The sequence below is a fragment of the Epinephelus fuscoguttatus genome, linkage group LG7 (genome assembly GCF_011397635.1).
Source record: "Epinephelus fuscoguttatus linkage group LG7, E.fuscoguttatus.final_Chr_v1".
NCBI lineage: Eukaryota > Metazoa > Chordata > Actinopteri > Perciformes > Serranidae > Epinephelus > Epinephelus fuscoguttatus.
In genome coordinates, this window is record NC_064758.1 from 27,914,282 (window position 1) to 27,941,940 (window position 27,659).

Consider the following 27,659-nt stretch of genomic DNA (forward strand, 5'->3'; position numbering starts at 1 on the left):
CAGTATGGATCCTACACATTGTTTTATAAATGAGACCCCTGGTTTGTTCGGACAATTCAGCTCCCTGTAAAAACCTCCTGAAGAATAAACACAGAAGGAATCCTCACCAGGAGTTGATGCTTGGCACATGGGAGAAGTTTCAGCTGGTTGCAATCTTCAATCCTCACCACTAGATGTCACTAAATCCTACATACTGCTCTCTTAATAAGCACTTTTATGTTGAAACTGCATTATAAAGCCTGCAGGACACAGATCATAAACACAGTCAATACCTCTGTCTCCTTCAGGTATCTTGAAAGTGCTAAACTTTCAAAAGAAAAAGACAAACTTCAAGGACATGTAGTGCTTCTTCTATGAAATTAACATTCGATACAGCACACAGGATGTCAATGTTTTATTACAGATTTTTTTTTATAATTCTGCAGCGCTCATAGAGCTTGTATAAAAGCCTTTATCCCAAAACACATAAACATTTGATAAATAAATAGAAAAAAATAGATCAACATTCACAAGACATTCCCAGTTACCCGCACATTCATCGGTGCCTGTCTGCATTATGAATCCATAGTGGAAAAATCACAAAAGCAACATTTCAAGTTGTTCTTTATACACGACGTAGTGGCATGAGCCTCCCCACAGATTTATCATAAACACAGGAAAGTTGATTTAGGCAGAAGTAATTTCCAATTTTCTGGAGCATAATTATTCTCCTGTGAGCTAGGTGTTTACCGTTTAGAAAGTTATTAGTTTAATCATTAGTTTTAACTCTCTCCTGCGTTTCTCCTTGTTTGCTTCATCGCCAAAGGGTGTGAGCAAAAGCTCGTGCGTCACCTCTGGTATTTTATCTTCATTACTTATGTATGAATATATGTGTTAACTCAGGAGTCATTAATGCATACAAATGTGGAGACCCGGAGAGAATTTAAATCTAGTTCAACAGGAAGCCATTTAAAGCACCAACTTGTGGCGTGTTGCGAATCCCACTTTAGAAATTGAGCCTGTAGCGACAACATGTTGCATCCTTCCGCTGACACAAAGTAAAACTTCCAGCAGACCTTAAATAAGCTCGTGCCACATGGAGAAGAACGATTCAAAAGTGAGGAGGAAAAAGTGAAAAGGTGCTCTAGTATTGCTTTACATAGAAAATGTCCCTCTCGGCTTCCCTGCCGTGTTTCCTTCAGACCTTTATGAAACAATCACCTGGAAAAAGATTCTCAGGATCAACAGAACGTCCCATGTGCTGTTCTGCTGATCAGCGAACTGTAGCACACACACACAATCAGATATCCTGTAGGTTTCTTTAGCAAGTAACAGTATGGCGTTCATACGAGGATATCATTTTCACAGATTTTTTTTTTTTTTGCTTCATTCAGTGTTACAGTTTTCAGATCCAGTTTTACTGGAGCAACACTGTGATATGACACATTCCAGCCCACTCTGCTCCATGCATCAAAAACGCACCGTGGGCACTGACAAGACCTCTCTGTCACATATAGTTGGCGGCAGGTGAACAAACAAGAAGTGCATGTGACCGACACTGAAAAGAGGGCTTGTCCACACACACACACACACACACACACACACACACACACACACAAATGCACACTCCTTCAGCCCAGGACACACAATGTCCATTCATTGTTTTCTCATGAACTGAAAGTGTTTGTTCAGCTCACAGGAGTTCAGCTTCGTCCTCGTCATCCTCAGAGCCTGAGGGTCCCTGACGAACTTCTTCATACCACTTGTTGGTCAGCGTCTTCATCTGGATCCGGCCATGTAACAAGTCCTGTCAGACACACGTTACACACACAAATTAGCACATGCATGAATACTAGGGGTGTGCCATGTCATCTTGTTCACGATAATAACGGTATCATTTTTAGTATGATCTGAAAAATTCATATCGTGATACTCGCGATATTTCAACTTGTTGACATTGACGTCATACTGCCACCCATGGCAACAACAAGCATGGCTGAAAGCAGAATTATTACGGACTCGGCAGTGGTTCCAAAAAGAGGAGCAGCTTCAGTAGCGTGGTAAAAACTGTGGCGTCCTGAATGTTTTATGAACAGCCCCGGACTTCTCAGACTCTTTTAGCGAGTTACCGCTCAGAGGGAACTCATTCAGTGGCTCATCCGGCAGCAGCACAGCGTCTCTCCCTCTCCTCTCTCGCCATGCGCACACGTGAGACAGTGTCGTCAAGGGATTTTGTCATAAAACTTTGGTAATGTAAACCTACGTGATGCACGTGGCTCAACAAAATACTACATATATGTGAATGTGCGATAATTGTGGTATCATAACAGCCTGTCACAGGTTACAGCGTGATGATTAGAGGAGAAATGGCAGAGCATAAAGGTCCAGGTGGAAACAAAACAACTCAGTCATTTAGGATTTTACTAAATGAAGGAAATCACCTGTTGATTTATATGTATATAGATCCCAGGGGACTTTTTTTTGTATTTGGGAGCTGTTTAAATGTGTAATTTGTGGTAGATTTTATGTTGTTGAACGATTAATATTGTATACAGAATCTGTATCTCACTCTGAGTTACTGTTGTTGTTCACAAACTAAAGAAATTAGATCATTTTAGTTTTTACTGCATATTTGAAGGCAAACTGTAAAACTGTATCACTTATTTTGTTGCAATTCTATGTTCTTCATAATAAAAAATATATTTTACTTATTTGTCATAATGTCAAGAATATTGTTATCGCAAAAATACCCTGAAATATCAAAATATTATTTTAGGGCCATATCGTCCACCCCAAATGTATACATAGACAAAAAGAGTCACATAAACAGACCGAGGTGCACACAAAATAACACATCTTAGAATAAAGTAGCCCTGCAGCAAAATCCAGTCTGGGGAAGCTCTTAATGTTCTGTTTTGTTAATACTGTGAGAGGTTTTGGATTTACATTAATTATTAGGGGGTTTTTCTGGGGGGGGGGTTTAAACATTTTTCCTCTTGCCAAAGGGCCTAATTTTGTAATTTAGGTAATTACAAAGCTGCTACACAAGTATGTAATGTCAAACTAATTACCACTGGTATGCACTATGCAGAGATTTGACAATTGCTATTTGTACAGGAGAATTTTTGAAGGCAAAAATAGGACATGAACAGATGTGCCTACTAGATATTGCTAAATATGCAAAACAACACAAAATGTGGAATATTTCCTTAGCACAATGCTTTAATTGTAAAGAAGTCATAAGAAATACAGTGTGCTTGTCATTAGCAGGGCAACTCTTCGATAGAAACAGGTCTAATCAAACCAGATATGGACGTACCTGGTTTTTTTTTTTTTTTTAAAGATATTTTTTGGGCATTTTTACCCTTTATTTGACAGGACAGACAAGCGTGAAGGGGGGAGAGAGAGAGAGGGAGTGACATGCAGCAAAGGGCCACAGGCTGGATTCAAACCCAGGCCGCTGCAGCAACAGCCTTGTACATGGGGCGCCTGCTCCACCACTAAGCCACCGACACCCCAAGATGTACCTGTTTTTAATTTTCCAGGGAGGAATAGTACAAACAGAATCAGTGAGCTGAAAAAAGGCTGCAGGAAACAGGCTCTTACTGTGATTTGTCACCAGCGCACTTCCAGCATGTCATCACAGTAAACAACTTTACTCTGCCTTGTGGTGCAGCACGGCTCGTCTGTTTGTACCCGCTCGCAGCGCGGCTTGACGCGACTGAGATTTGACGTAGACTTTACAGCTGCTTTTCCCAGACAATACATCTCAGGTGCAGTGTCCTCTGCCTTGGTGGTCAGCCAGCAGAGCTAAATTTGGTGCAGCTATTTTAGATATTGACATTGCGTCCTCACATATTCTGTGCTTTGAAAATGGAAGTAACAGCAAAGTCTGTGACCTGTGCAAAACCTCGACGCAATCGTTTAGTCCTTGTGCGCCTAAAAAGGGGCCACAAATGCAAAAAAGTATGAGCTTCATCAAATTGGTATTTACTGTGAAGCATTTCTATTTATGGGGCGTTAAACACAACGGCTGAAAGCAAACCAGCGTGACTAAAAACAATAAAATATGTTTAGGTGCACAACATTGTTCAGCCTCCCAGGTGACTTTCAGGATTCCTGTCTCGCCCACTTACCTCTTGGGTGAGCCTGCGAGTGAAGAAGGGGTTAAGGTACTTAGCATCAAGCCACATAAAGCCCTTCAGATCTTGTCTCTGGTAGATATGAGCCTCGTACTCCTCCTCCGTCAGCTCTGATAGGTGCTCCGACTCTATGGTATTACCCTGGTGAGAGGGGAGGAGCAGAGAGAAGTCAGGAGCGGAGTGGACAGAAAGAAATGAGAAGAGTTCAACAAATGAGGCAGCTGTGACAGAGATGGAGGAGAGGACGGTGAGTGCAGGGGAAAGTCAAAATGACAGGAGAGTGGTGAGGGTGATGGAGTCTAGATCACACAGAGGAGGACCATAGATGAGGAAGTGAAGAAAGGGAATTACATCAAAGAGGTCAACAGAGCAGTAAGGAAAATTGGAGGGCTGATAGGTGTAGTTGGAAGACATCAAATACTGCACACAAAAGTCATGCAAACACACCACCAACAACCAAAGTGGTGGGGATGTACTTCAAAAGAATGATCCATTATCTAGAGTTAGAGCTAACAGAGTCAACTGAAATATTAAACACAATGGCTTGTATTCTGGTGTGTCTGGGAAATTGTATTAATAATGATTTATTTGTGCTCGTCAGAGTTTTGCTTTTTCTAAGTGAGTGTCTCTGTGATGAATGAGGGTTGCTCCCCGCTGATTCAGTCTCCTTGACACAAAGCACAATCAAGCCTTTGATGTTTCTCTCTCTGAAGAGAACAGTAATGGTCTGATGGCAGATGAGAGGGTGGCACAGCCAGTATCAATCAGTCAACAATCTGAGTGTGTCCGTGCACAGATTGAAGTGCTTCATCCATTACCATTTTCTCTGTCTTGCTGAGATTGACATCTTTCTTGTTCTTACGCCGTGACTGGCTCTCCTCAATGTCCATGATGCGAATAAGCGGCATGGTCCCGCCCCCCAGGAGGAGGATGGTAAAGAGAACGATGATGATGGTGGTGGTGCCAATCAGTTGCCGTTTCTCTATGGGCTCCAGGCCCAGGTGAAGGCTCAGTGCGTAGGGGATAGCACCTCGCAAACCTATCAAGGAAAGAAAAAGACAAAGGAACGAGACAGTGACTGTGTTTACAAGGTCTTTAGTATCCCGGTTTTGATCATATCCGGGATATGATGTTTACATGGAACACAGAGAAACCCGGTTATTCATATCCCTGTATACATGATAAATACCAGTAACCCGTTTTCTGATCACTGCATCCTATCTGCGCAGGCGTGTGTTACATCTTTTACGTCTTTTGTTTACAACAGATTGAGCGGGAAATGTGATATATTTATTATATTTAGAAGTAAGACAAAAATGACACCTCTGTGGCTTCTGGCGGGCTTAGCATTAGTAAACACTCACGTTGCATTACAGCTATGGCTCATCCACTTCATCTTCAGCAATGGGAGGAGAGAGCGACAACAAATATTGAATACGTCACCAACTTTGATAGGTATTTGGTAGAGCTTAGATCGGGCCCAAAAAATCCAGCCCGTTATGCACGTTGTGCACGTTATGTCCGGGACCGGACCGGCCCGTCCAATTAACTGTAATTATGGACCCGAGCCCGATTTAAACCCGACATTTTTCAATAAGTTGGCTGTTATAATTAAGAATATTAAACCACAAGTCTTGTTATTTAAATGACAGAAACATAGGATCTTAATGAATGGCGCAACACGGAAGCATGATTATGTAATAAAACAGGTTTTTATTTTAGGATCCAGGTGGTGAAGGGCTGTGAATAAATATTGTAAAAAAAATTGGACATTTCTATGCAAATGAGCCTCATTGATAAACAAGGTCTAATTCACTAACACCAGCGCTATAGCCACACGCAGTTTAAGTGAAGTAAATGACGTCACAGAAAGCTGGTGCAAACTGGGCGCTCCTCTGTGGAAGCCTCTCGCCCAGACTTTCCAGTGATCGTGGCAGCAGTGATCGTCTGTTAAATCAGTCTGTAAATAATATTTTGACATTATTAGGCCGGGCTCGGGCTCGCGCAGAGAATCTCAAGCTCTAGTATTCGGCTGTCACTGCCACCACGCAGTGCAAGGCAACAGTGGATGAAAATACGTAGTTGTGACTGGTGGGATAGGATCGTTCTCATGGAGTTTACAGTTTCAGAGTAGAGAGAAAACTTTAGAATGAGTAGGGCATCCTTCAGCTGGCTGTGTGACGTAGTTGAACCATTCATGAAACCGGGATAAGGCGTGTACATGCTCCAGTATCCCGGCTTCTATCGGAGTACTCCAGGTGGCAAAACCGGGTTTCTTGAAACCGGGAAAAGGGCATAACCCCGTTTCTGAATTCGGGATATGGTGTTTACATGCACAAACACAAAAATGGGATACTTAAAAAACCCAATCAAAACCGGGATACTAAAGACCTTGTAAACACAGTCAGTGAAACATGAGAACACATCTTCAGAAACATTGTCAATATTGTTATTATAATATATACAGTGGAAACCACTTATAGTCGTCGTCGCATGTCAAATTGTTAACTAAAAGCGGATGATTATTATAACTGTTTCTTTTTTTAAAAAATAACAGTCTCTTTATTAGTCATGGAAATTACTTGTAAATTGCCATCTGTATATCTATTACATGAATATTAAATACTGAAATGGACAGATTTGCCATTTACTGATGTTTTAAAATACAGTGCAGCTGTTTCATAACGTGGGCATTATGTGATCAGGCATTATCAATTCCCATGACGAGGGCGGCTCCAAACACAAGTGCTTTCCTCGTAAGCATCCTTTTTTTTCTCTTCCCATCACTAGCAGCCATAAGCTTCAAGGAGACTACACTTTTCATCAAGAGAAAATGACTTCTCTTTCCCATCATAATTTTAATGTGCGTGCAGCACCAGCCTCAGGTAGCCAGCTGGGGGTACACAGGTCAAGCAGCCAAGTAAGCCGAGAAATTAAAGCAATGTGGAAGTGCCAAAAACTGCAGTTCATCAAATGGCCACTTGAGGCTGCCTCCCAAACAGAGTAAATCCCCACAGACACCTATGTTGAAATGCCCAAATTTACAGCATGAATGACCGCTATAAAAACAGTTTTGGTCTCTATAGCTAACAACATTATTGACAACTGTGCAGGGGGTGATTGTTTTTTTCATAACTCACCTGTTTACATATAGTTAAGGCCCAAAGTTACGCATATTGAAAGGTTGATTTACAGGCTGTGAGGCGCTGCTACCGGTTGCTGCAGACTGTGAGCCAGATCCACCCCTCGCTCCTCCAGAGCACCAACCTCTCATCCAAATATGGTCACTTCTGGCTCCAAATAAACCCCAAGATAGTGACAGCCGAAATGCTAAACTCAAGGCTTCAAAACTGCAGTCCATAAACCAATAGTCGACGACACGGTAGCTAGGTACATCGATTATTTATACAGTCTATGAGACAGGCTACTATGAGACAAAGTATCATGAGAATAAAGTAATAAAATAAAATAAAATTACCATAGATTGAAGTTTTTTTCCATGTTTCATGTGTAAAAAGACCCAAAATGAACACTGTAAGTAGATTTTGTGATTACTAGATGCAGATTATTTAAACAGCATTTGTAGAGGAAAGATTCTTCCCCGAGCTTTCTGCTCCATACAAGCAGTTGATCACTGCAGCTGTGTTCACCATAAGTGATTAACTGTATAACTGTACACATAATAACTAAAATCTGGAAATGAGTATACCTGATATATTACAATTGTTTCATTTGTTTGTTTGTTTTATTAGGGAAATTAGGCAAATTAAGGATGGGCAACACAAGCAAAAACACTTCGAAAATCATGGCAACTATTCAACGATTTTTCGAATAACGCCCCCCCCCCCCCAAAACGGTTGTTTACCGTTTGCCGAGCCGAAAGGCTGCATGTAGGCTGCATGAAATGTTAAAGCATTTATCACCTAAGTTATTACATATATTTGAGTTATCTACAAGTTTACTGTACTGTTTGTCATCTACTCACTTTCAAATGTCCGCCACGGACATTTACACAATGTCACGTATAAACATGGGTAAATGCATAAAAAAAAGTCACAACATATCACCTCTGATAATGGTTTATTCATTTAAAAACACACCGTGCACGTTTAGCACACTATTTCATGTAGTTTTTATCTGCTGGAGGGTCGTGTAGGGGAGCGTAGCGCAACAAAAATAGAAGAGCAGCTTAAAATAGAGAGTTGTCGCGCGACAGACGGGGGTTGTCACGCTGCTCCCGTTGCCGTTGGAGCCGCTGTAACTGATTAACAGGGGGGCGAGCTGCTACGGGACTCGCGCTGCAGACGTGTCGCGCCGCTGAGCCCGGCCGTACGTTCCCTCGCCGCCTCCTGCGCGCCTCGCTCTCAAATGACTGCATACTTGATGTGGACTTGTGATACGCAAGCTTTGCCTCACAGAGTTTGCACTGCACCTCATTTTCGTTTATTTTGTCGAAGTTGTTCCACACAGAACTTTTTGATGACAGTAGTAGTCACTGCATGTTTCTCCTGTTTGTAGAAGAGCATCAAACTAGCTGGTAGCCCATCTCACACCGCTGTAGCAATCCTATACTGCCCTCGTGCGGTTAGGAGCTGAATTGCATGTCAAATAAAGGGGGGGAAATAAGACGGCGAATAGTAATAGTCGCATTAAAAAAAAAACGATTTTTCAAAATAAAACGACTATTCGAAAATTTGAAAATCGTGACCCATCCCTACTACAAATAGCGACTATTTTCATTAGTGTTTTCTATTAATCTGCTGATTGTCTTGTCTATTGATTGATGAATCATTAGTTCATAAGATGTTAGAAAATAATAAAGACTGTCCATTTTCCAGCGTACATCGGTTTACTATCATATGACACCAAAAGCAGCAAGTTTTCACATTTGAGAAGCTGGAATCTGAGAATGTTTGCTTGCAAAATGACAAAAAATAAATAGTTGCAGATTAATTTCCCACAGATCGACTTATCAATTAATCAACCGCTTGTTTCAGTTCTAGTTGCTTGCTGCTACTACTTTCATTCACTGTATCAACTCACCACTGAACCACATGATGAACATCATTTTGGGTGTGATCTTGTGGTCTCTGAAAAAGTTCAGCAGGAATGACAGTGGGAAGATGTTCACTGCTCGCCCAAGAAGAACCAGGACCTTCAGGGGGGGAACAACAGCTGTCACACGATGATCACAGGAATGAACAGAAAAACCAGGACTTAAATCGACATCAACACTCAGATAACACTTAAAAAAATGCAGAGCACTTACTATGCACCAGATAACGAATGATATTTCAAAGTTATGAGGAAAGCTGAAGATGGAGAGGCCAAGGAAGGCAAACACACATGTCTCTGGAGAGAAAAATAACAGTATTGAGAACTTATTGTAGAATGAAAATAAAGGAGGGATTTTGGGGTAAAGACAGAATTCACTGACCACACATGAAGGCCACTGTGCGCAGTGTCTGCTGCATGAGGATCTGGGTGACAGGAGACAGGTTGTGATGGGTGTAGTGAGACATCACGATTCCAGCAAATAGGATGGACATTATTCCTATAGATGGAGAGAAAGCGAAGCATTAAAAAAGCTACAAAGTCAATCTTCTTTGGCATGTATGCATGTGTGTGTACCCACCAGACAGTTTGATGCCTTCTGCCAGGCCATAGGGAAGGTACGCAAAGATTATCATCATACCAAACTCCAGTGAAGGAGTCTTCCTCAGATCAAAGTGTTTCAGAAACTAATCAGTGAGTTAAGGAATTTAAATCAGATGAAAACACACACACAGAAGTTCAAAGTTCTCTCACACACATGCTCACACACTAAATGAGTCTGGATACAAGAGCTGAGATGAGTCCAGTGAGCGTTCCCAGGGCTGCAGAGCCAAAAAACATTTTCAGGAAATAACCCAACGCTTGCAAAAAAGTCTCCCAGCCTGTGACCATGGAGTTGTCTGAACGGGAAAAGAACCCCTCCGCTGTGCTGAAAGACAAAACAGACGAATGACACCACAACACTACAGAGGGGTATTCCAGGTAGGAGGTTCAACAAACTCTGAGTCTATCCCTGAACTCTGAGTTGACTTACTCTGAGATGGGAAACTCTGAGTATCTGGTTCCAGAACAGCTGATTTGAGTTAGTTCAGTCAACTCTGAGTATGTTCACTCTGAGTTAAACCGACAATAAAAAGCCATCATCAATGGAGCTCCGACTCCACGATTCACCATGGCAACAGGTAAATAAACGACAGCGCCTCCATTTTAATCCAGTGGACGTAGAGATACTAATGCATGTGTAGCAGACGGTGCACGCTTATCTTTAAAAGAAGAGCCTGAGTCAGAGTGAGGAAAGTGTAAATAAGTTAACCATAAAGTTAATAAAAAAGTTTTATTCAGTGTTGTCCGTTTATTCATCATTTATCAGACTTACATTTCCTTAATGAAGATAAAGGGATGGAATCTGACTGTGTATCAGGCTGTAGATACATTACATTATATTAATAATATATAATAATATATTTGTTTAGATTTAATCTGATGGGGAAAAACACAGGAGGCAGCAACTGAAAAATAGGGAGATTTAAAACATATAGTCTAGGCTATAGATCAAAGACATAAAGACATGACTGTAAACTCACAGTCTGACCCAGTAATAATATGTTTGGTGATTTGCACTTGAAAAGACGTTGAGGTTAAAATACAGTAGATTTTAAAATGTTGCACATCTATTTGTATCTTGACTCAACAGCATTCAGTGACCTTATTTCAGCTACAAATGTAGTAAATTTAAAGACACTGAAATGCTGCACCATTGCTCACTCAGAAATATTAACATATAATCCCCAATATTAGGCTATAGGAATTATGTTCCATCAGTGCGACCAATGACATCAGTGATAGAGATCATTAGTCATTGATACTACGTGTCTATACCGTTTTTTAAAATTTAAATAATTAGATATGTACATTATGTGCAATAAACATTTGGGAGCTGCTCTAACAGACTGACAGTCTGATCCTTGTGCACAGTGTTATAAAAAATAATAGGCCTACATATAAAAAGGACAGAGGTTTGATTCTGAGCTGAGGGTGAATTCTCGCTGTGTAATATTTGAATGTAAAAACAAAAACCGATGTCCAAAGAAATGATTGATGTGCATAAATTCAGTAACTTAAGACAGTCCTGAGAAACAAACTAATATCCAGCAGGATTTAGACTGTGACAGACGGTAAATCTCTGCTAATTAATGCGCTTCGATACAAGCTTTGACACGGACTGAATGAATGAGGAAATGAGGGAGGAGACAGAGAAAAACTCAGGGTTTATTGAAGAAAACCTGTCAGCGAGCAGGTTATGTTCACAGAGTCTGTTACCATGGTGACTGACTCAGAGTTTCAGTTACCTCTCTTTCTGGAACGGATAACTCAGAGTTTCCCTCATCTCAGGGTTAACTTACTCTGAGTTTTCACATAACCCGCTTTCTGGAATACCCTTTAGCTGCACATCCTGTGTTGTAGTAATACCTTTATCTGACCCTAGAGGGCAGAAAAACTCCACCATTAAAACCTACTAACTCACAGCATGTGAGAGATATGGTGTGTGAGATTAGAGTGTGTGCAGAGTTTATAATCCTGCCTTCATCACAATCCTGTTTGTGAAACAGAGGTCAGATACACTTTATCACCCCGGTGACTTCACAGGAATAGTAACATAAAGGAATTTACTGCATATATTTGGATACTATTTCAGCAAATTGTTTTTTAATGTCAAATGTACATTTCATTAGGTCTCATCGAATCGAAACACACTAATGCTAATTAAAAAAAGTATTCCTGATGTCTTATAGTTATTGATGTAGCGGGAATGCAGATAATCCATTTAACTGTACAACTTAAATCTTTTTTATAATAACAGTTATTCAGACAAACAGCCAGGCAACACAACATAATTAATAATCTCATGTTAATGCTTATTAACAAGCTCCAGGGCAAAAGCCGTAGCTGCATGGCTGTTAAAAAACGACTGGGCCAAACAGTAAAGTAGCTCTCTAAGAAAGCCAGTCCGTGAGGTGCTAACAACAAGCAAACTGCCAGGGCTGTTCAGCCTATCCATTATTCATGCATTCATTTACTCTACGGGGGCACACGGACACTTGAGATCACTTTGCACATTTAGCTGGTTGTTAGTAGGAGAGATAAGGCGGCAATAAAGTGAGTACAGAGACAGCAGATAGGAGGACGATGGGGATGCAGACAGACAAGGGAATCCTGCCAACTGGCCGTTTCCGTCAAACTAGTCTGTCAAGATTTCGTCTGTGTGTTGGTGTGTGTGAGGCCACGGTTTGTTTATACAGGACAAACAATTCTTAAAGAGTGCTACTTTAAATAGACTGTCCCCTATGACTACAGAGAGTTTCGTTGTACTTGTACTGGAGAGTACGGTCAGCAAAGGGACTTTTTTTCCCCCTCATCACTGGAAGTTTGTGGTGCAACAGGAAAACATTCCAACGACAATCCTTATCCGTGAATATCACAAGTGTTATTGTCATTTGTCAGTTCACCATTTTAAGCCCAAGCTTTTGGAAGTTACAGTTAGCAGATTCTGCTAAGCATACACCCACATCCTCTGCATGTGAAACCAGAGCTTTACCAAAAAGTGCACGCCTAGAGCAATAAATAGGTCACTGGTTCCCTTTTACGTCTCACTTCCTGTCATAGAGAAATCATCAGAGAGCAGGTGGAGATCAAAGGTTGGAAGATGCCTGAATACACTCCAGCTGACATTTACAGTTGAGGGTGTGTGTGAGATTTATTGTACTGGAGCAGATAACAAGATAATGAGGTAATGTTAAGTCCTCACAGCAGCAAGTGACAAAATACAGATAAAAAAATATTCTAAAAATACTGAAAACCATGACACTGAATTTTAAGAACTACAAAGTCTAATTCTCCAAAAGTACAATAGTGTTTGACAGATGGTTATATGTCTAAATGACATATAACCGTGATATCACAGTCAGAGTGTGTGTGTAGCAGTGATACTGTACGCCCAGGCCTTTCACAACATCTGCAGCTACATCGTCCTTTAGGCTTGCTGGTGGTGAAAGGCTGTGTAAACATCATGCATGGCCAAATCAACAGTAAACATGACCGTATTTTCCCCCTGAAAAATAGACAACCCCTGAGGGAGTGGACAGAAACTCTTACTTCGTGAGGACAATGGAGACAGCGTCGTTCAGGATGCTCTCTCCAAACACCAGCATGTTGAGGACCGGGTCCACATTGAGGGCGTTAAAAATGGCGATGGTAGCTACGGGGTCCACGGCTGAGATCAGTGAGCCAAAGGCAAAGCTACGACAAGGGAGTGAAAACGATGTTTACAGTCATCATAAGACACTTTAACAGGCATTAATATACAGTACTTAAAAAAGAACTAAGAAACAAACACACGTGGGCAGCAAGGTCAGACGGAGGCAGACAGGAAATGCATCACAAACAAGGAAGTACATGTGTTTGTGAAGACGGCACAATCCTGCACATTGTTATTTTAATAATTGACATGATATTAAGAGAATATATAAATTATGTCTCAGAATATTCGGGCTTTGTAGGCTGCACATCTCACCTAAACATGATTAAAATTACACAGTACATTCAATAGTTACAGCAGTCTGTGTCAAATTGGCCACAACTACAAGTGTTTGGTAAACAAATGACCTATGGCTAAGCCCCGCCCTCAAACACAATGAGCCAATCACAGTGCATATAGCCATTCCCATACACTTGGACATTCTCTGCCTGGACGTCCATTGAAATGCATTACAGAAAGTCAGTTTTGTTCGGTTTTATGAGCTTTTCGGTTTTATGAGCTTTTTCTGAGATTTGAAGTTTAAAAATGGTCAAACGGTGTGCATGGGGTACATGCAACTCCGACACAAGGTATCCTGAGAGGCTGGGTGACGAGGTGTATTTTTTACCCTTTGCTAAACCACATCTCAACCGAGAAAAGCGTCTCCTTTGGGTAAAGTTGGGTGGTAATGTTAGACACAACATCAACTCAACGTGAATAAGATTAACAAGGATGTCTACATCTGTTTTAAGGTAAGTCAACATCGCGTTTGAGGCAACAAATTGTCACTTTGCTGGAAAGAAATATAAAGTTATCTTTAACATCTCTAGCTAACGTTAGCTAAAGTTAGCCTAATGTTAGCTCCTAGCTGCGTTGTTCATCATGTCACCTTGTTTGCTGGGAGTTCATTAGCCTATATCTGTAATCGCAGAGACAACAAAGGTTGGCAAATGTTATGCTGAATGATTCAATGTAAATACTGCAGCACCAAACTAACAGAGAGATGGTAAAAAGGCCGTTATCCTTTTCTCATATTCTGAGCCAAACACCTTAACTTCAGTGGCACTTTGATGCACTGAAATTTCCAGTTTCCAAAGGCTTGTTCACAAATAATTCACAGGCTGATATATACATTTTATTTCTGAATACATGGTTAAAATTGATTTCTCTATTACTGTTGTGTGTAGACTATTTTCTGACTTAAAGAGTGATAAAAGAGATAAACAAAGTTGAACCAGGCTTTATTAATATGTCTATGTCATCAATTGTCTCCTGCGAAATGCCGTGTACTGTGACACCTGCCATAGCGCCGGTCACTGAATGTTGAGATTTTGTCCGAGTGAGTGGAGGGGCGTGGCTTAGGCATAGGTGGATTCTAGGAAAGCGCTATGAAAGGTCATTGAAAAAACTCTTGTAATAAACTTTAATTTTATAAATATATATATATATATATATATATTTTTTTTTCCTTGAGATGTCTTTATATGGATAAAGTAGGTGGACAAAGATCACATAGCTGCATCTATTCTGGGACTTTCCTGTCTAAAATCTAATCACTTCTTTCTTGGCTCGTGTCCTGAATTCCCCCCAAATGTCATTAAGATCTGCTGAGCACTTTCCGAGATATCCTGCTAACAAACACAAACACAAAGACTAATGGGACTTGAAGCATATCCTCCTCCATGAAGGAAATGAACAGGCAAAAGCCCCCCTTCAACTCAAGACACATTCACACTCTGTTTGCACCAATATGGATACACACATGTGCACTGAGACAACCCCGACCTTCTCTTAAACACACATGGGTGTGGAGACGTATGCTCCACACACATGTGCTGCGTTCTTAAGGTAGAATGAAGGTGTCAGTGGGTGACGCTGTTATATCATATATATGGTGTGGTAAGCACAAAAGTTAAATCCCCAGAGGTTTCTCTTGTTATCCTGAAACAGGAATGCAAGACATATAATGCTACTAAGAGTGAAACACGAACTTACCTATCAGTCATGGACATCTTATAGATCACATCAGCCTGAGAAAAAAAACACAGACACGCCCATTGTTAAAAGCTGTGACAAGAAGATCTGGTTTTGCAAACATGACAAGAGCAAGATATATATTGTGAACAACGACGAGATAATAATGGCTACTTGCATCTACACTATTATTATAAGCTTTCACAGGAAAGTCAAGAGTGACAGTGGAGATATAACATGAAGACATGTAAACAACTTCACACTCTTTCTCTGGCACCGGCAGACTTGCTGACAGATCCTCACCTGCCCAAGGAAATAGATCCCACCTCCAACTATGAAGGCAGAGAATGCGGTGCCGATCACAGCGAAGAGAGTAATGGAGCCAATGTTCTGGAAGAAGTTTCCCTGCACATACATGGACACACGGCTTAAGTATTCATGGGGTTCAGTTGCATGACATTTTGAAGGTACATGGTGTTACATAACGTATAGCAAGTGTTAAAATGAAAAGTAGGGCATGGTACAGGTACTGAGGAAACAGGCATCGTTTCACTGTGAGCAATGGAGCAGGATGTGTCTATAAATAATCTAATCTGATAAATAATAAAACGTTATGAGCCACCTTTTGGCATTTGCCAGTCCTTTTTAAACCTCTGTTGTAATAATATATGACAATTGTGACAATACAGGAGCAACATAATGACAGAGAGCAGAGCTGCTTATGCTGTTATGCTTTCATGTCATAGCCAGCCTGAGGGGAAAGCAAAGAGCTTGCTGAGGCCCCTGTTCATTTCTGTCTTCATTTACTCTCAATTATATTGTGCTGTATTTTCAAAGTACAATAAAATAACCAAAAGGCATATTTGTATTTTTGTTGTTTTTACTGTGGCTATGACTCTTTCTCTGCATATGTGGGTATATATATGTAAATGTTGCGTTTACATGCATAAGCTGGTTTGCACTTTTAAGCACTTCACATTTGTAATGTGTCAAGTTTTATTTTACATCTTGAGCTGTGCACACACTGCGCCGTACCTTATGTAAAGAGTATCCAGACTCAAAAATGATGGGCGGCAGGAGCAAAAGGAAGAACATGTTGGGTCGGAACATTTCCTCCTCCTGTTACAGAAGGACAGAGACACAGAGAGTTACATACACACAGCCCACGGTACACAGACTTTGTATAGCGCCTTTATATTCTTCCGACCACTCAAAACGCTTTCACACTACAGAGCCACACATTCACACAGTGGTGACTGAAGCTAACATACAAGGTGCCACCTGCTCACCTGCCACCTAACATTCACACGTACTCAGTAGCAATTTGGGATTAAGTATCCTGTCCAATGATACCTCGCCGTGCGGACTGGAGGAGCCAGGGATCGAAATTGCTGATTTGTGCATTAGATAGTAAAAAAGTTGCAGTTACAGACGAGTCATTCTAAGCTTGGCATAAAGTTGCACGCTGAATAGTAGTAACAAATTATAGTGGTAAAGGGAAAATGCCAAATAGCTAAAACATTCAGAAATTGTTAACAGGAAGCATTTTAATTGTACAAACTAATTCTTTCCAAAAGGTTTGTCATTACAATGCTAATGTTAATCAGTACCGTTATATATGAGCTAATTATGTATGTATGACTGAGTGATAAAACACGTGCTTGTGGTCATTACGCAGTCCTCAGCAAAAATTCCAACTGCTCATCTGACTGATGAAGGCCGGTTCAGTGACCATCTGCTGACTTGATACTTAGTCATGGAAGAGGGGAAAGGGTGATGAGGGAGGCCATGCCTGAGCTGTTAGTAACAGTCCTTCATCTGACCAAACAAATTTAGATGTTGACTTCAGGATGACAAACACACACGCACACACTCATCAGGTGCTCATTCGGGGGAATGCCCGCCTGCCAGCCAATTCATGCATTCAAACACTCATACTGACATGCCTGTTTTTGCACACATGCTGCAAAAGGACACGTGAGTACCTATGTGGCTTTTATTAAATCTCTGAGTTTTTCTTACACACATACACTCAGTATCACAGTACAGAGTATCCCAGTAACCATAGCTCTCTGATTATTTCAGCGATATAATGGAATCATTGTTGCTTCTCAGCTAAATGGGCCAGCCTCCAAGATCAGGCGTAGGCATCATGTGCCCATGCATTACGCTCTGGCTGCCAATGTGTCTGTGCATGATGCGCCATGTGTTCTTGTATAAGCCAGTGAATGTGTGTGTGTGTGTGTGTGTGTGTGTGTGTGTGTTCTGTGCATAATCCATGTTGGTAATATAAAAGTCAATATATGGTATGCATTAGTGAATGTTCATAGGGTAGATCTATTTCTGGGCCGTGATTGAAACTGCAGTTGTGTCTGTCAGAAAGATGGAAGAGGGCAAGCGCAAACCCATATTTACTCTATCCAGTCAACAATCTCTCATTGTATTATGGGAGCCAGTTTTGACAGCTGGTAGAGTCTGACTCTCAACCCCAATAACCCCACAAGCAGACGACAAGTACTTCCTTAAAAGTATCTACTTCTGTAAAAACTGCAGAGACGTGATTTGCTAATAGTTCAGCAATGACAAACCGCTGAGAAGTGAGCCAGATAAAAGCATGATTTACTGTCTCTGACGTTTTACTCTACAATTACATGTTATTTGACATACAGTGCCAAAATCTGAACACAAAGCATGACTGGTGAAATTAACTGTTCAAAAAGGGCAGCAGTGGCAATTTATCAAACACATGATGACATGATTAGTTTCACAGTCCTCTGCATTTGTAATCTATTTCTCTCTATCTAGGCAATTATTCAGGGTTATGATCAGCAAATGAGATGGGGCAATACCACAGCACATTGTTAAATTAAAGACTGTGCACCAATTTTTGGCTGTCAAGTTGGTAACTTTGGCTCTGGCGATACATTTGACAACACCAATCATCATTATTGTGGCTACAAGCCCCTTAAAATAGGTCAGGCATGGAGGATAGCCTGTACAGGATGTATGATAGAATAAAAGGCTATGCTCCTGCTTACTTTGTCTTATTATGCATTCAAATTTCAGGAAAAGTAGGCTGACAAGGACTGCTCCCAGATTACCACTTTTTCTTGACATTTATGTCTACCCTTCAGGGTAGGTGAAAGGTCAGGAATGAATATTAACACCTGAGACACAAGAAAACATATCATGCATGCACTACAATTTGACAGCCACAGCTGTGCCCCTGCGTGTGTGCATGTTTCACTGCCACATAAAAGGATGTCTAAAGGAGCGGCTGAATGGGCACACACATACTTTGCATGTGCACACCTACACAGATTTAAATAAGAAGCTTGTACTTTTCAAATTGGTTGTTGTGTCAGGCAAACAGTTCACACCCTCAATATATTTAATTTACAATTTTAGAAAACAAACAAAAGCAGCAAATAATCGCATTTGAGAAGTTAAAATGAGCATTTGTTTGGAATTTTCACTTGATAAAATGACTCATGTGTTTGGTGGGGTCAGAATTCACTCCACTGACCTCATCCTGAAACCATGAGGACAGATGTGGCCTGAGAAGCCCTAATGAGATTTCAGAAACACTGATATTGATAGACAGCGGAAAGAGATATGCTGTAAGAGCAGGAGAGATGAAATGGATAAAACCAGAGAGCAGTGGATGGGCATACTCTAGGGAAGTGCTGAGACAGAGCTTGAACTAAATGAGAAAAGATGAATGCCAAAGATGAAGGGAGCGCAGTTAAAGGAGGGTCGAGAGATAACAAAGAAATACGAGCGGGAACGATGGAGAGACATTCGCTCAGAATACAGGCTCCCTGGAGGCTCGGCTTTGACACACAGTGACATCACCACATGGGAAAAAGGCCCCTGAAACCACAATTAAAACTGTTCTCCCTGTGTCACTCTCTCCACGGCGTGGGAGAGATCTATTAAAAGTATGTGCTGCCCTTTGGGGCTTAAAACACACCACTGCAGCCACTGAGGAAAAATGAGGCAACGTCATACAGTACAGACGCAAAACTGAATTATTATCTGGAGAACACCGTAGATGCAAATATATTCACCTATGTATCTCTCTATGTGATGTGCCAAGGAGACGAATTGCTGCTAGCGTGTTACTTCTTACAAGCATGCTATTTCTTCTTCAATCTGTGTCAGAGCACAGGGGAGAGATGGGCAGATGAGAGAAAGGGAAAGCAGTGAACAGTACCAGAAAAGCACATGAGGGAAAAGCCTCTCCTCACACGCTGGATCGTGGGGAGAAGACTGGAAATAGTAGGGGCTGGTAGCGGAAAGCAAAGAAAGCAGACTGAGGGTGAAAGGCGAGGTTAAAGCCAGTGATGACAGGATGCTGATGCCTGAGGGGTTAGTACACGCTCGGTGGTTTGTGAGGCAGTCCCGGAGACTTGCTAGATCCGCCAAGTGGGCTAGCTTTAGAAACATGTTAGTTAGAGAAGATGGTGCCAGCATTTAAGGTAGCTACAACTGTGAGGATGCTTCCAGTTCAAATCTGAAAAGGGAGCTGGGGATTGAAAACGGACAAATGCATTCCGCTGGCAGTGGTAGTAAAACACGGACCTGTTCGTAAGTGCACTGTACGCACAGTTTCAAAGGAGTTGCAGTTGGGAAAAAAAAGATGCTGACAGAACCACAGTTTGGCCACTGGCTGTATTACTCACTGAACAGGTTACATGGTGCATCCTGCTCTTAGGGGCTCTCTCAAAAACAAATAGGTCAGACATAATGGATTTGCATCATGGCCCGGGTCTTTTGAAGTCTCCAAAGGCCTACAAACCACTTAGCGTATCCATGCTCCTGCAAAGAAGCTGCTGCGCATCTCAGTGTAATTTTATTATGCTCTACTCAGACGGTTTTTATCAAGCTGTTTAGTGATAGCAGGTCATGAAGACACTGTCTACTATGCATGGACAGGTGAGCAGGCGAGCTGTAAGTTAAACACAAACACAGAGATAGCGGTCTAGAGATTCACAGGACAGGGGCAAAGGGGGGAAAAGGGGCTCCACGGGCTCTGGTTACTAGTGCCGATGACTCAGCAACACCCTGGGGCCCCCAGGCTAAAAAACAATGGGCCCCAGTGTGCAAGAAACATTGACACAACCTGTCCTCTTTTCTGCCCCTCCCCCCTCACTCTGCATCTCTCCCTCTCCATCTCTTGTTCGTTCGTTCTCTCACTCACTGGCAGAGAACAAGGAATGTTAATTAAAGGCTGTGAGAACCAAAAGAAAAAAAGGAGGGCTCATAGGGACACAGAGGGAGAGATAGCAAGTGGAGAATGGTGTGTGCAACTGTGGGTAGGTAACAGAGTGGAGATGGAGAGATGAGATTTGTGTCAAAAAACAGTGGCCAGGAAATGAATGACTGAGCAAAAAGAGCAGCACAGAGAGAGAGATGGAAATCTACAGCACAAGGACGACAGATGTTTATTGGGTTGGGGGTGGATAGGGAGTTCCCGGTGAATTTGCTGCAGGGTAAATTGCATCACATAGGAACTAGGAAAAGCAGTGATATACTCTAGGCTTGATGCATTATGTTTTCAATAAGCCAACACTTCGGCAATGCAGATGTTTGTCCCCCACCCTTCAAAATTGCACTTAATATCAAGAATGTAGAGGGTGTAACGCTTCAGTTTATGGGTCATTTGCAGCAGCCTTTTCATGCACTGCATATGTGTTTGTGTACTTTGTTTGTGGGTGAGTGGTGAGTAGAGGAATGCGGCTGTTTTGCCTATTCTGAATGATAAAATGCATAACCGTTGCTAAATTTACGCCCAACATCCACACTATTCCAGCGTTTTGGCAGCTCTAAAACAAAGACCTTTTGAAAATGCTGCTGCTGCCCTGTTTTAGTTTGAAAACCCTGGAGCTGTGTTTAAGTCTGGACAGGCGGGAACAGAGACTTTTGAAAATGATGACGCAGACAGCTATGTTGGCTTCCCGATAGGGTCTCATCATCCACGACGTGTCAAGACAAAACATTATAGTCAGGCCTATAGGGCTGCCCCCTAATAGTTAGTGGACAAGAGAGGTCATTAGTCAGCAAGATTTCATCAGTCACTTAGTCGCAGAAAAAAATTAAAAAACAAGCAAATGAGAAACTCTATTAGGAGCTGCACCATGTCAAAATAAATCAAATCTATATGACTGGACCATGGGAATTTAACTTGAAAGGACAGACACAGGAAGTGCCCACGCTCAGCAGTCAGGAGTCCATTAGGCCTACACATTTATAAACAGCGCCTGGAAGAACATCAGCATAAGCTATACAGTGCTTGTTAAGGTTCGTTAGCAACCTCAGATGCAACCTGCCGCTGCGCTCTTGACATCTGGCACAAAACAAAACAAAACACAAGAGTAGCACCCAGCGTCTGACCCCACGTTTTCCAGGCAGTTAAAGGCGCGGCATGTGTACGGCCCCTAATTTCCAGGGCTGGCACCTGCAGTTATTACACAGGCTGGTTAATAACATGTCGGGCAGGAAATCCAAAGTGTGGGATCATTTTGAGAAGGTGAAGGACGAACCCAAGGTGATATGTAAACTCATCTTCATTGGTCGACTACAAACATGACGTATCATCTGAAACATGGAAGTAGCTACATGCCCATTAGCCACTGAGCACAATCATTACTGCTTTGCTGACAGCGTCATTAACAGGCGGCTCGCTCAGTGTGTGACGTGCACTTGTAGATAAAATATAGGCCTATATTAATGAAGGCTCATTAGTACGGTTTTGTATTTCTCTGTAATGTAGCACAGTGTTAACAATGTTACTGATACTGTTCTTTCTCACATCTTGAACTCAAGCCATTGTGTTGCCCCGCCCAAAATATATAATTTAATAATTAAATTAATATTGTAAACATGCAGACGACTAGTCGACTAATGGCGCTAAATGACGACTATGGACCTACATACATTTTGTGCTGTATTTGATTTGCATTCACCCCCAATCTGTTTTCCGCTCCCTTGACCGTCTCATACTTGTCTTACTTTCGGTAGCAGTTCCACATTTTTGTAGGTCCAAGCAAAGAAACCATTGGTCTAATGTTTCAACCATTTCTGTAGAATTTTCTGACTGAGCAACAAACCACAGAGTAGACAATCTGCTTCCTCTTTACATGAGCAAGCTTATGTCAAGTATACGTGAATTGTCATGTGATATGCATTTTCAGACATTTAGTATAGACACAGATTAATTCTGAAACTTGCTAAAACACTCGTGTGTACGGAGAATGCTTTCATTTTAAAACAATGTTTTAAACTAAAAAAAAAACAACAACAACAACAAAAAAAAAAACAATATGTGTGACTGTGGCCTGAGCGCCATTAATTGTGTGTTAATTACGAGCAAGATCTGTAGCCAGTGCAGTGTGGACACAAAGAGCTGTTTAGCAGGGTGTGAACATGGAGTCAGACCATACCTTCCAGTTGGCCAGTTCCTGGAACTCAATGATCTTAATGAAGCCTCCCATTAGAATCCCTGGAGAGAGGAAGGAGACATGAAAAACAATACCACTGTTTAAATATTTTACGACTTCATATGAAAATTTCAACACAACCAGAACACAGATGGAGTGAAAACCTGAGGCAAAGTGCTATTTTTACGGTTTAAACAAATGGATGCCTGGCAAATGTCCACCGTGGTTCAGGGATAAATTAGATACGAAGAGTGTGAAAGGGCTATTGTCTTAGTTTTGTCTTTGAGAGAGACCCCTTGGGCCTTCAGCTCTCGTTACACAGCCCAGCAGAACGATAATTAAAAGGTCGAGGAAAACACAAAGACGTGAAAAGGGCAGAGAAAGAGAGAGAGATAAGATGGAAAAAGAAATTAAGTAGTAGCATCAAAGCACTGTGTAAGACCCAGATATACGGGCAGATGGAAGTGAATAGAGGAAAACACACAATGAGTAAGTGAGAGAGAGGAAGTGATGAGGAAGGAAGAGCAGTCCTTCCTGATCTGTAAGCATTGTGTTATCTCTCTTCAGCAGAGCCCCCTGCTCCAAACACTGAGACAAGCTGCGTCTCATGCGCAGCATGCAGGTCGGGCAAGAGGAAAAGGCCCTCGGGGTTAAGACAGATGTGTGTCACTGAGTTCGAGCGAGTGTAACAGCCCAAACACACAAAGAGAAGACAATGGAAGCCATTAGAGGAAGGAGAATTAACCTGAAGTGACCTCAAACAAAAAGCTAAATAAATCTTTTTACAACAGGGTAAGCCTTTGCTCATAAATGAAAAAGATTTTAATACTGTAGCCTCATGGAGGTCTAGATGTTTTATGCAATGCTGGACAAACACAAATTGGCAATAGTGTTGAGATATGAGTAAGAGAGAAAATAAGCAGAACAGCGGCTGGTGTGAAAGATGTAAATCATATTAACAGGCATCAACTTCAGTATTTATACCAGCTCTAAAAAAAGCAGAAGCAGAGTATCCTGTGAAACCTCCAGTCACTCTCAATATTAGTTTGCTACTGTACTCAAACTGTCCACGCCTTTTAAAAAAACAGGATTTCCTAGAGAGCTCTTCAACACAAAAACATTGTACATTCTCAGACCCAGCCTGTGCAGAGCAACACGTTACACAAGAGGTACTCACCAAGAGACACGACAGCCACGCTCTCTGGAAGGAAATGCAGTTTGAACTTGATAAGCAGGTGCACCAATATGATGCAGATACCTGGGGAGAGCAGAGAAGACTGAATGAATATTTAGGACAAATACATCCATGACCCAAACATCATGTCGCACAGACTCAGATCAGCACCAGAATAGCCCTCCACATCATATAGTGTTAGGATCTTTGCTCTGGCTGCTTTCCTTCACACAAACTACTGTAGACAGGGATAGAGATGTCTATGAAAAATCTTAAAGATCTCACTTTATTTCCTCTCACTTAATAGTCTAAATGGATACTTGAATTTCCTTCATACTAGTCTATGAAAACATTTGATGCAGATGAATTCAAATACACTTACTTGGCATAAATAACTACAAAGCTTGACATTTAAAATTATAGTTCTGAGACTGCACAGTAAAGATAATTGCCCCCAATTAAAACATAAAATTAGGTTGTGACAGTACGATAGGCAACCGTGTATATCAGTGTGATAATCAGTGAATATTAGCATAATTATGATGACAAACCCCGAGGCCACAATGAAGGAAAAGTAAACGGCATTTCATACATACAGCAGAAATGCAGGGCAGCAAATTAGATAGTCACAAGACACAGTGTAAGTGAAGCCAGCAGAGGTCGGTTCATCAAAGCTGTTTTGTCACGAGGGAGATGTTATATTGAAGCCTAATTAAAGCACATAAGGTACATACTGTTAATATGGTTTCCCAGAAGTGCTATACAGGACTAATGTGTGGTTTCTATATTATACTCTGTGGTGGCCTCTGATTTATTGATCTTTACCATCTCACACTGATGAGATAATTCACTTTAGAAGACAGATGACTGTGATTTTCTACATGTTGTGCCTCTCGCTAACAATCAAATGTTCGCTATGCTGAAACATCTAGTTCAAGAGTCTATAAAGTAAATGAATCTAACTGGTAACCTTGTGCATGATTTATGCCACTATCTTTGTACGTACCCTTTCAGTGGTGAGCATGTGACTTGACCTACAGTGAACTAAAGTGCATAATGGACAATTTGTGCCTAAAGAAGCCCTTCATGACTGGACACATTCTTTACTAATGTGTTACCACATCCACTTCCTTCATCCTGAGTCATCACCCACACATCTGATTTCATGAACCACTGCAGTGGCTGTACATGTATCCTATGAGGTCTAAGTTATGTATGTTGCGTGACCTACAATGACCACATCACTGCACCGAACAGGACCGCAAGGTCTTGAAAAGAGTGGTTCGTTCAGCTGAACATACTATAGGTACTGCTCTACCCATCCTTATGTATGTTTACAATTACAGATTCCAACCACCCTTATGATGGCCCTTTCTTCCTGTTGAGGTTGGGAAGAAGATACCCGTTACAACAAGCCCGCAGTGAGAGGCTCAGGAAGAGCTTTACCCCTCAGGCCACAAGAATTCTAAATGAAGACCCCACCTTTGATACCCCCCCCCCCATCCTCCAAATTGATGGAACTGACAGATTGCATCTCAATGAAATTGTATTCTCACGATTTCATGTGAAAAATGAATGTATTTACTGACTGACTGATTTCCTTCTTCCTTCCCATCTTATTTTTGCAATGCTTGCATTTCTTGTTTATTTCATTTTCTCTCAATATGTTTATGTTATGCACCAATACTCCTAAACAAATTATCAGTATGTGAAAATATACTTTGTACTTAACAGGACACTAGATTCCTCTTCAGATCACACCGCAAAATGAGACAGAAAAGACTTGAGTTAGACAGATACTCAGTGAAGCAGCGACAGATTGACTACCAACCAATAACCAGCAGGCTGAAGAATATAGTCAACCCGCTGGACTGCTCCTCTTCTTGGGCTTTGACTCCTGTCTGCACAGGCAGAATGGGCTTGACGGTTGGGGGTGCTGGCGTCGTCGGCTTGACAGCAGGCGTTGTAGAGTGGAGGGTCTCATTGTTGTAGCTATCAGTGTCATTGGACTTGCTGCAAAGAGACGGGAGAAAAAGCACATTAGTGTGATGCACTCAACAGATAGATAGGTAGATAGATAGAGTGTAATACTAAGAGAGCAGAGATACCTGATTGGAATCAGAATCCCTTAGTTTAACATCTAACCTATATAAATACTTTTTTATATTAAGGTGAAATTAGTCTAAACTACTAAATTTGGATGTTATAACTTCCTTTTGAACCTCCCTTACTTTAATCTCAAGGGTTATAACCATGGATGTAGATTTCAGGGGGGTCGTAGGAGACACATCCCCATCAATATTTGGAGCAAGATCATTTGCCCCCCGAAATTAAAACCTGATAGTAGCAGAGGACTATTAATTTGACAAATTTAAGAACATTTACACCATAAATTGATGCAAAAAGGGCACAAATTGGTGCATTTAATTCACCAGAATGCAGGATAGTAAGTGTTTTCTGGCAGAGGACCTCCAAAGCCCCCATTTAATATGTCCTCCCCAACGTTAAACAAAACCTACGCCCTTGGTTATTAACTCCTAACTAAACAGGAGTGACTCAAATGAAGGAGCCTTGATTTAGAGGTGACTAAATAAAAGGCAGATTTTTTCCTCTGTCATGCCAAGGTTGTACCCTAGACAGTATTTTTTGTACCACTCTTAGTACTGCTGTATGTTAATTTAGCAACGTGTCTTTTAGTGGTCTGTTAGCAAGGTTGCAGCACATTAGAAACCTGTTAAGTAACATAACGAACATTGTGAAGCTATTGCTAGCTAGCTAACGTTAGCTAGCAACATTGGGCTAACACACCACTACTACTACTACAACTGAAATGTGTTGCCTCGTACCTGACAGACTGTCCATCCTTCTGTGGGTCGACTGAATCGTGTCCATCTTCTTTGTCATGTTTTATTGATGCTTGCTGGTTTTCAACTGGAGTACCCTTATGGTTCACACCACCTCCCCCGTCGTCATCTCTCTCACGCAGGTCCAACGGCTGTTTGGTCTCGGCTCGCTGCGGTACGCACGTACTTACGAATAACAGCAAAAAGAGCAGCGACAAAATATTATGGTAAACGCCCCCCATCCTCAAACCTGAGCGCTTAAACACAAAAGCAACGTTTTTTAACAAAAGACACTGGAAGTTCCATGTCGACAACTACATGCTATCCTGTTGACATCACGACTCCACTTCCGGGTAGGTTTTTTTTCTCTTGTTGGGAGTTGTAGTCTTTGCCTTGAATCGACGACATGTCAGAAAAGGATAGAAACACACGGATGCAGTTTGGCGCAACTCTTGTCAAACAAACATATCTATGCCTTTTTGTCGCAGTGGATACATTCTACTGTCAATCGTATGAACAAAGAGTCAATGGTTCATAGTGATTTTATGTACTCAATTTCCCATAATGCATTGTAGTGAAGCGTCAGTCGTCCACCAGCTGTTTCATGGATACTGGAGTTTTACTGTTGGCTGCACTACCCGCAAATTGCCTGCAGATGTAGGAAAAACTAAAAGTGCCTGCCACCATGTAATGACTCATATTAGATGGGTGAAAAATGCAATGCATATGTATTTGAAATAAATAAGACATATTGAT

At 41.4% G+C, this 27,659-nt stretch overlaps 1 protein-coding gene across 1 annotated transcript; it reads right to left on the minus strand.

Moving 5' to 3' along the window:
• Window positions 1–392: 392 nt before the first annotated feature.
• On the minus strand, window positions 393–27,244 carry slc9a8 (solute carrier family 9 member 8). The gene is made up of 16 exons (XM_049580032.1): window positions 26,907–27,244; window positions 25,892–26,073; window positions 24,064–24,144; window positions 22,890–22,948; window positions 16,480–16,563; window positions 15,748–15,849; window positions 15,466–15,500; window positions 13,329–13,472; window positions 9,963–10,104; window positions 9,757–9,862; window positions 9,559–9,675; window positions 9,391–9,473; window positions 9,165–9,276; window positions 4,940–5,160; window positions 4,116–4,262; window positions 393–1,786 (listed from the first exon to the last, which is right to left on the minus strand). The coding sequence occupies exons 1-16, from the start codon at window positions 27,143–27,145 to the stop codon at window positions 1,673–1,675; spliced, it is 1,968 nt and encodes a 655-aa protein (XP_049435989.1). The 5' UTR covers window positions 27,146–27,244; the 3' UTR covers window positions 393–1,672.
• Between the last annotated feature and the right edge of the window lie 415 nt (window positions 27,245–27,659).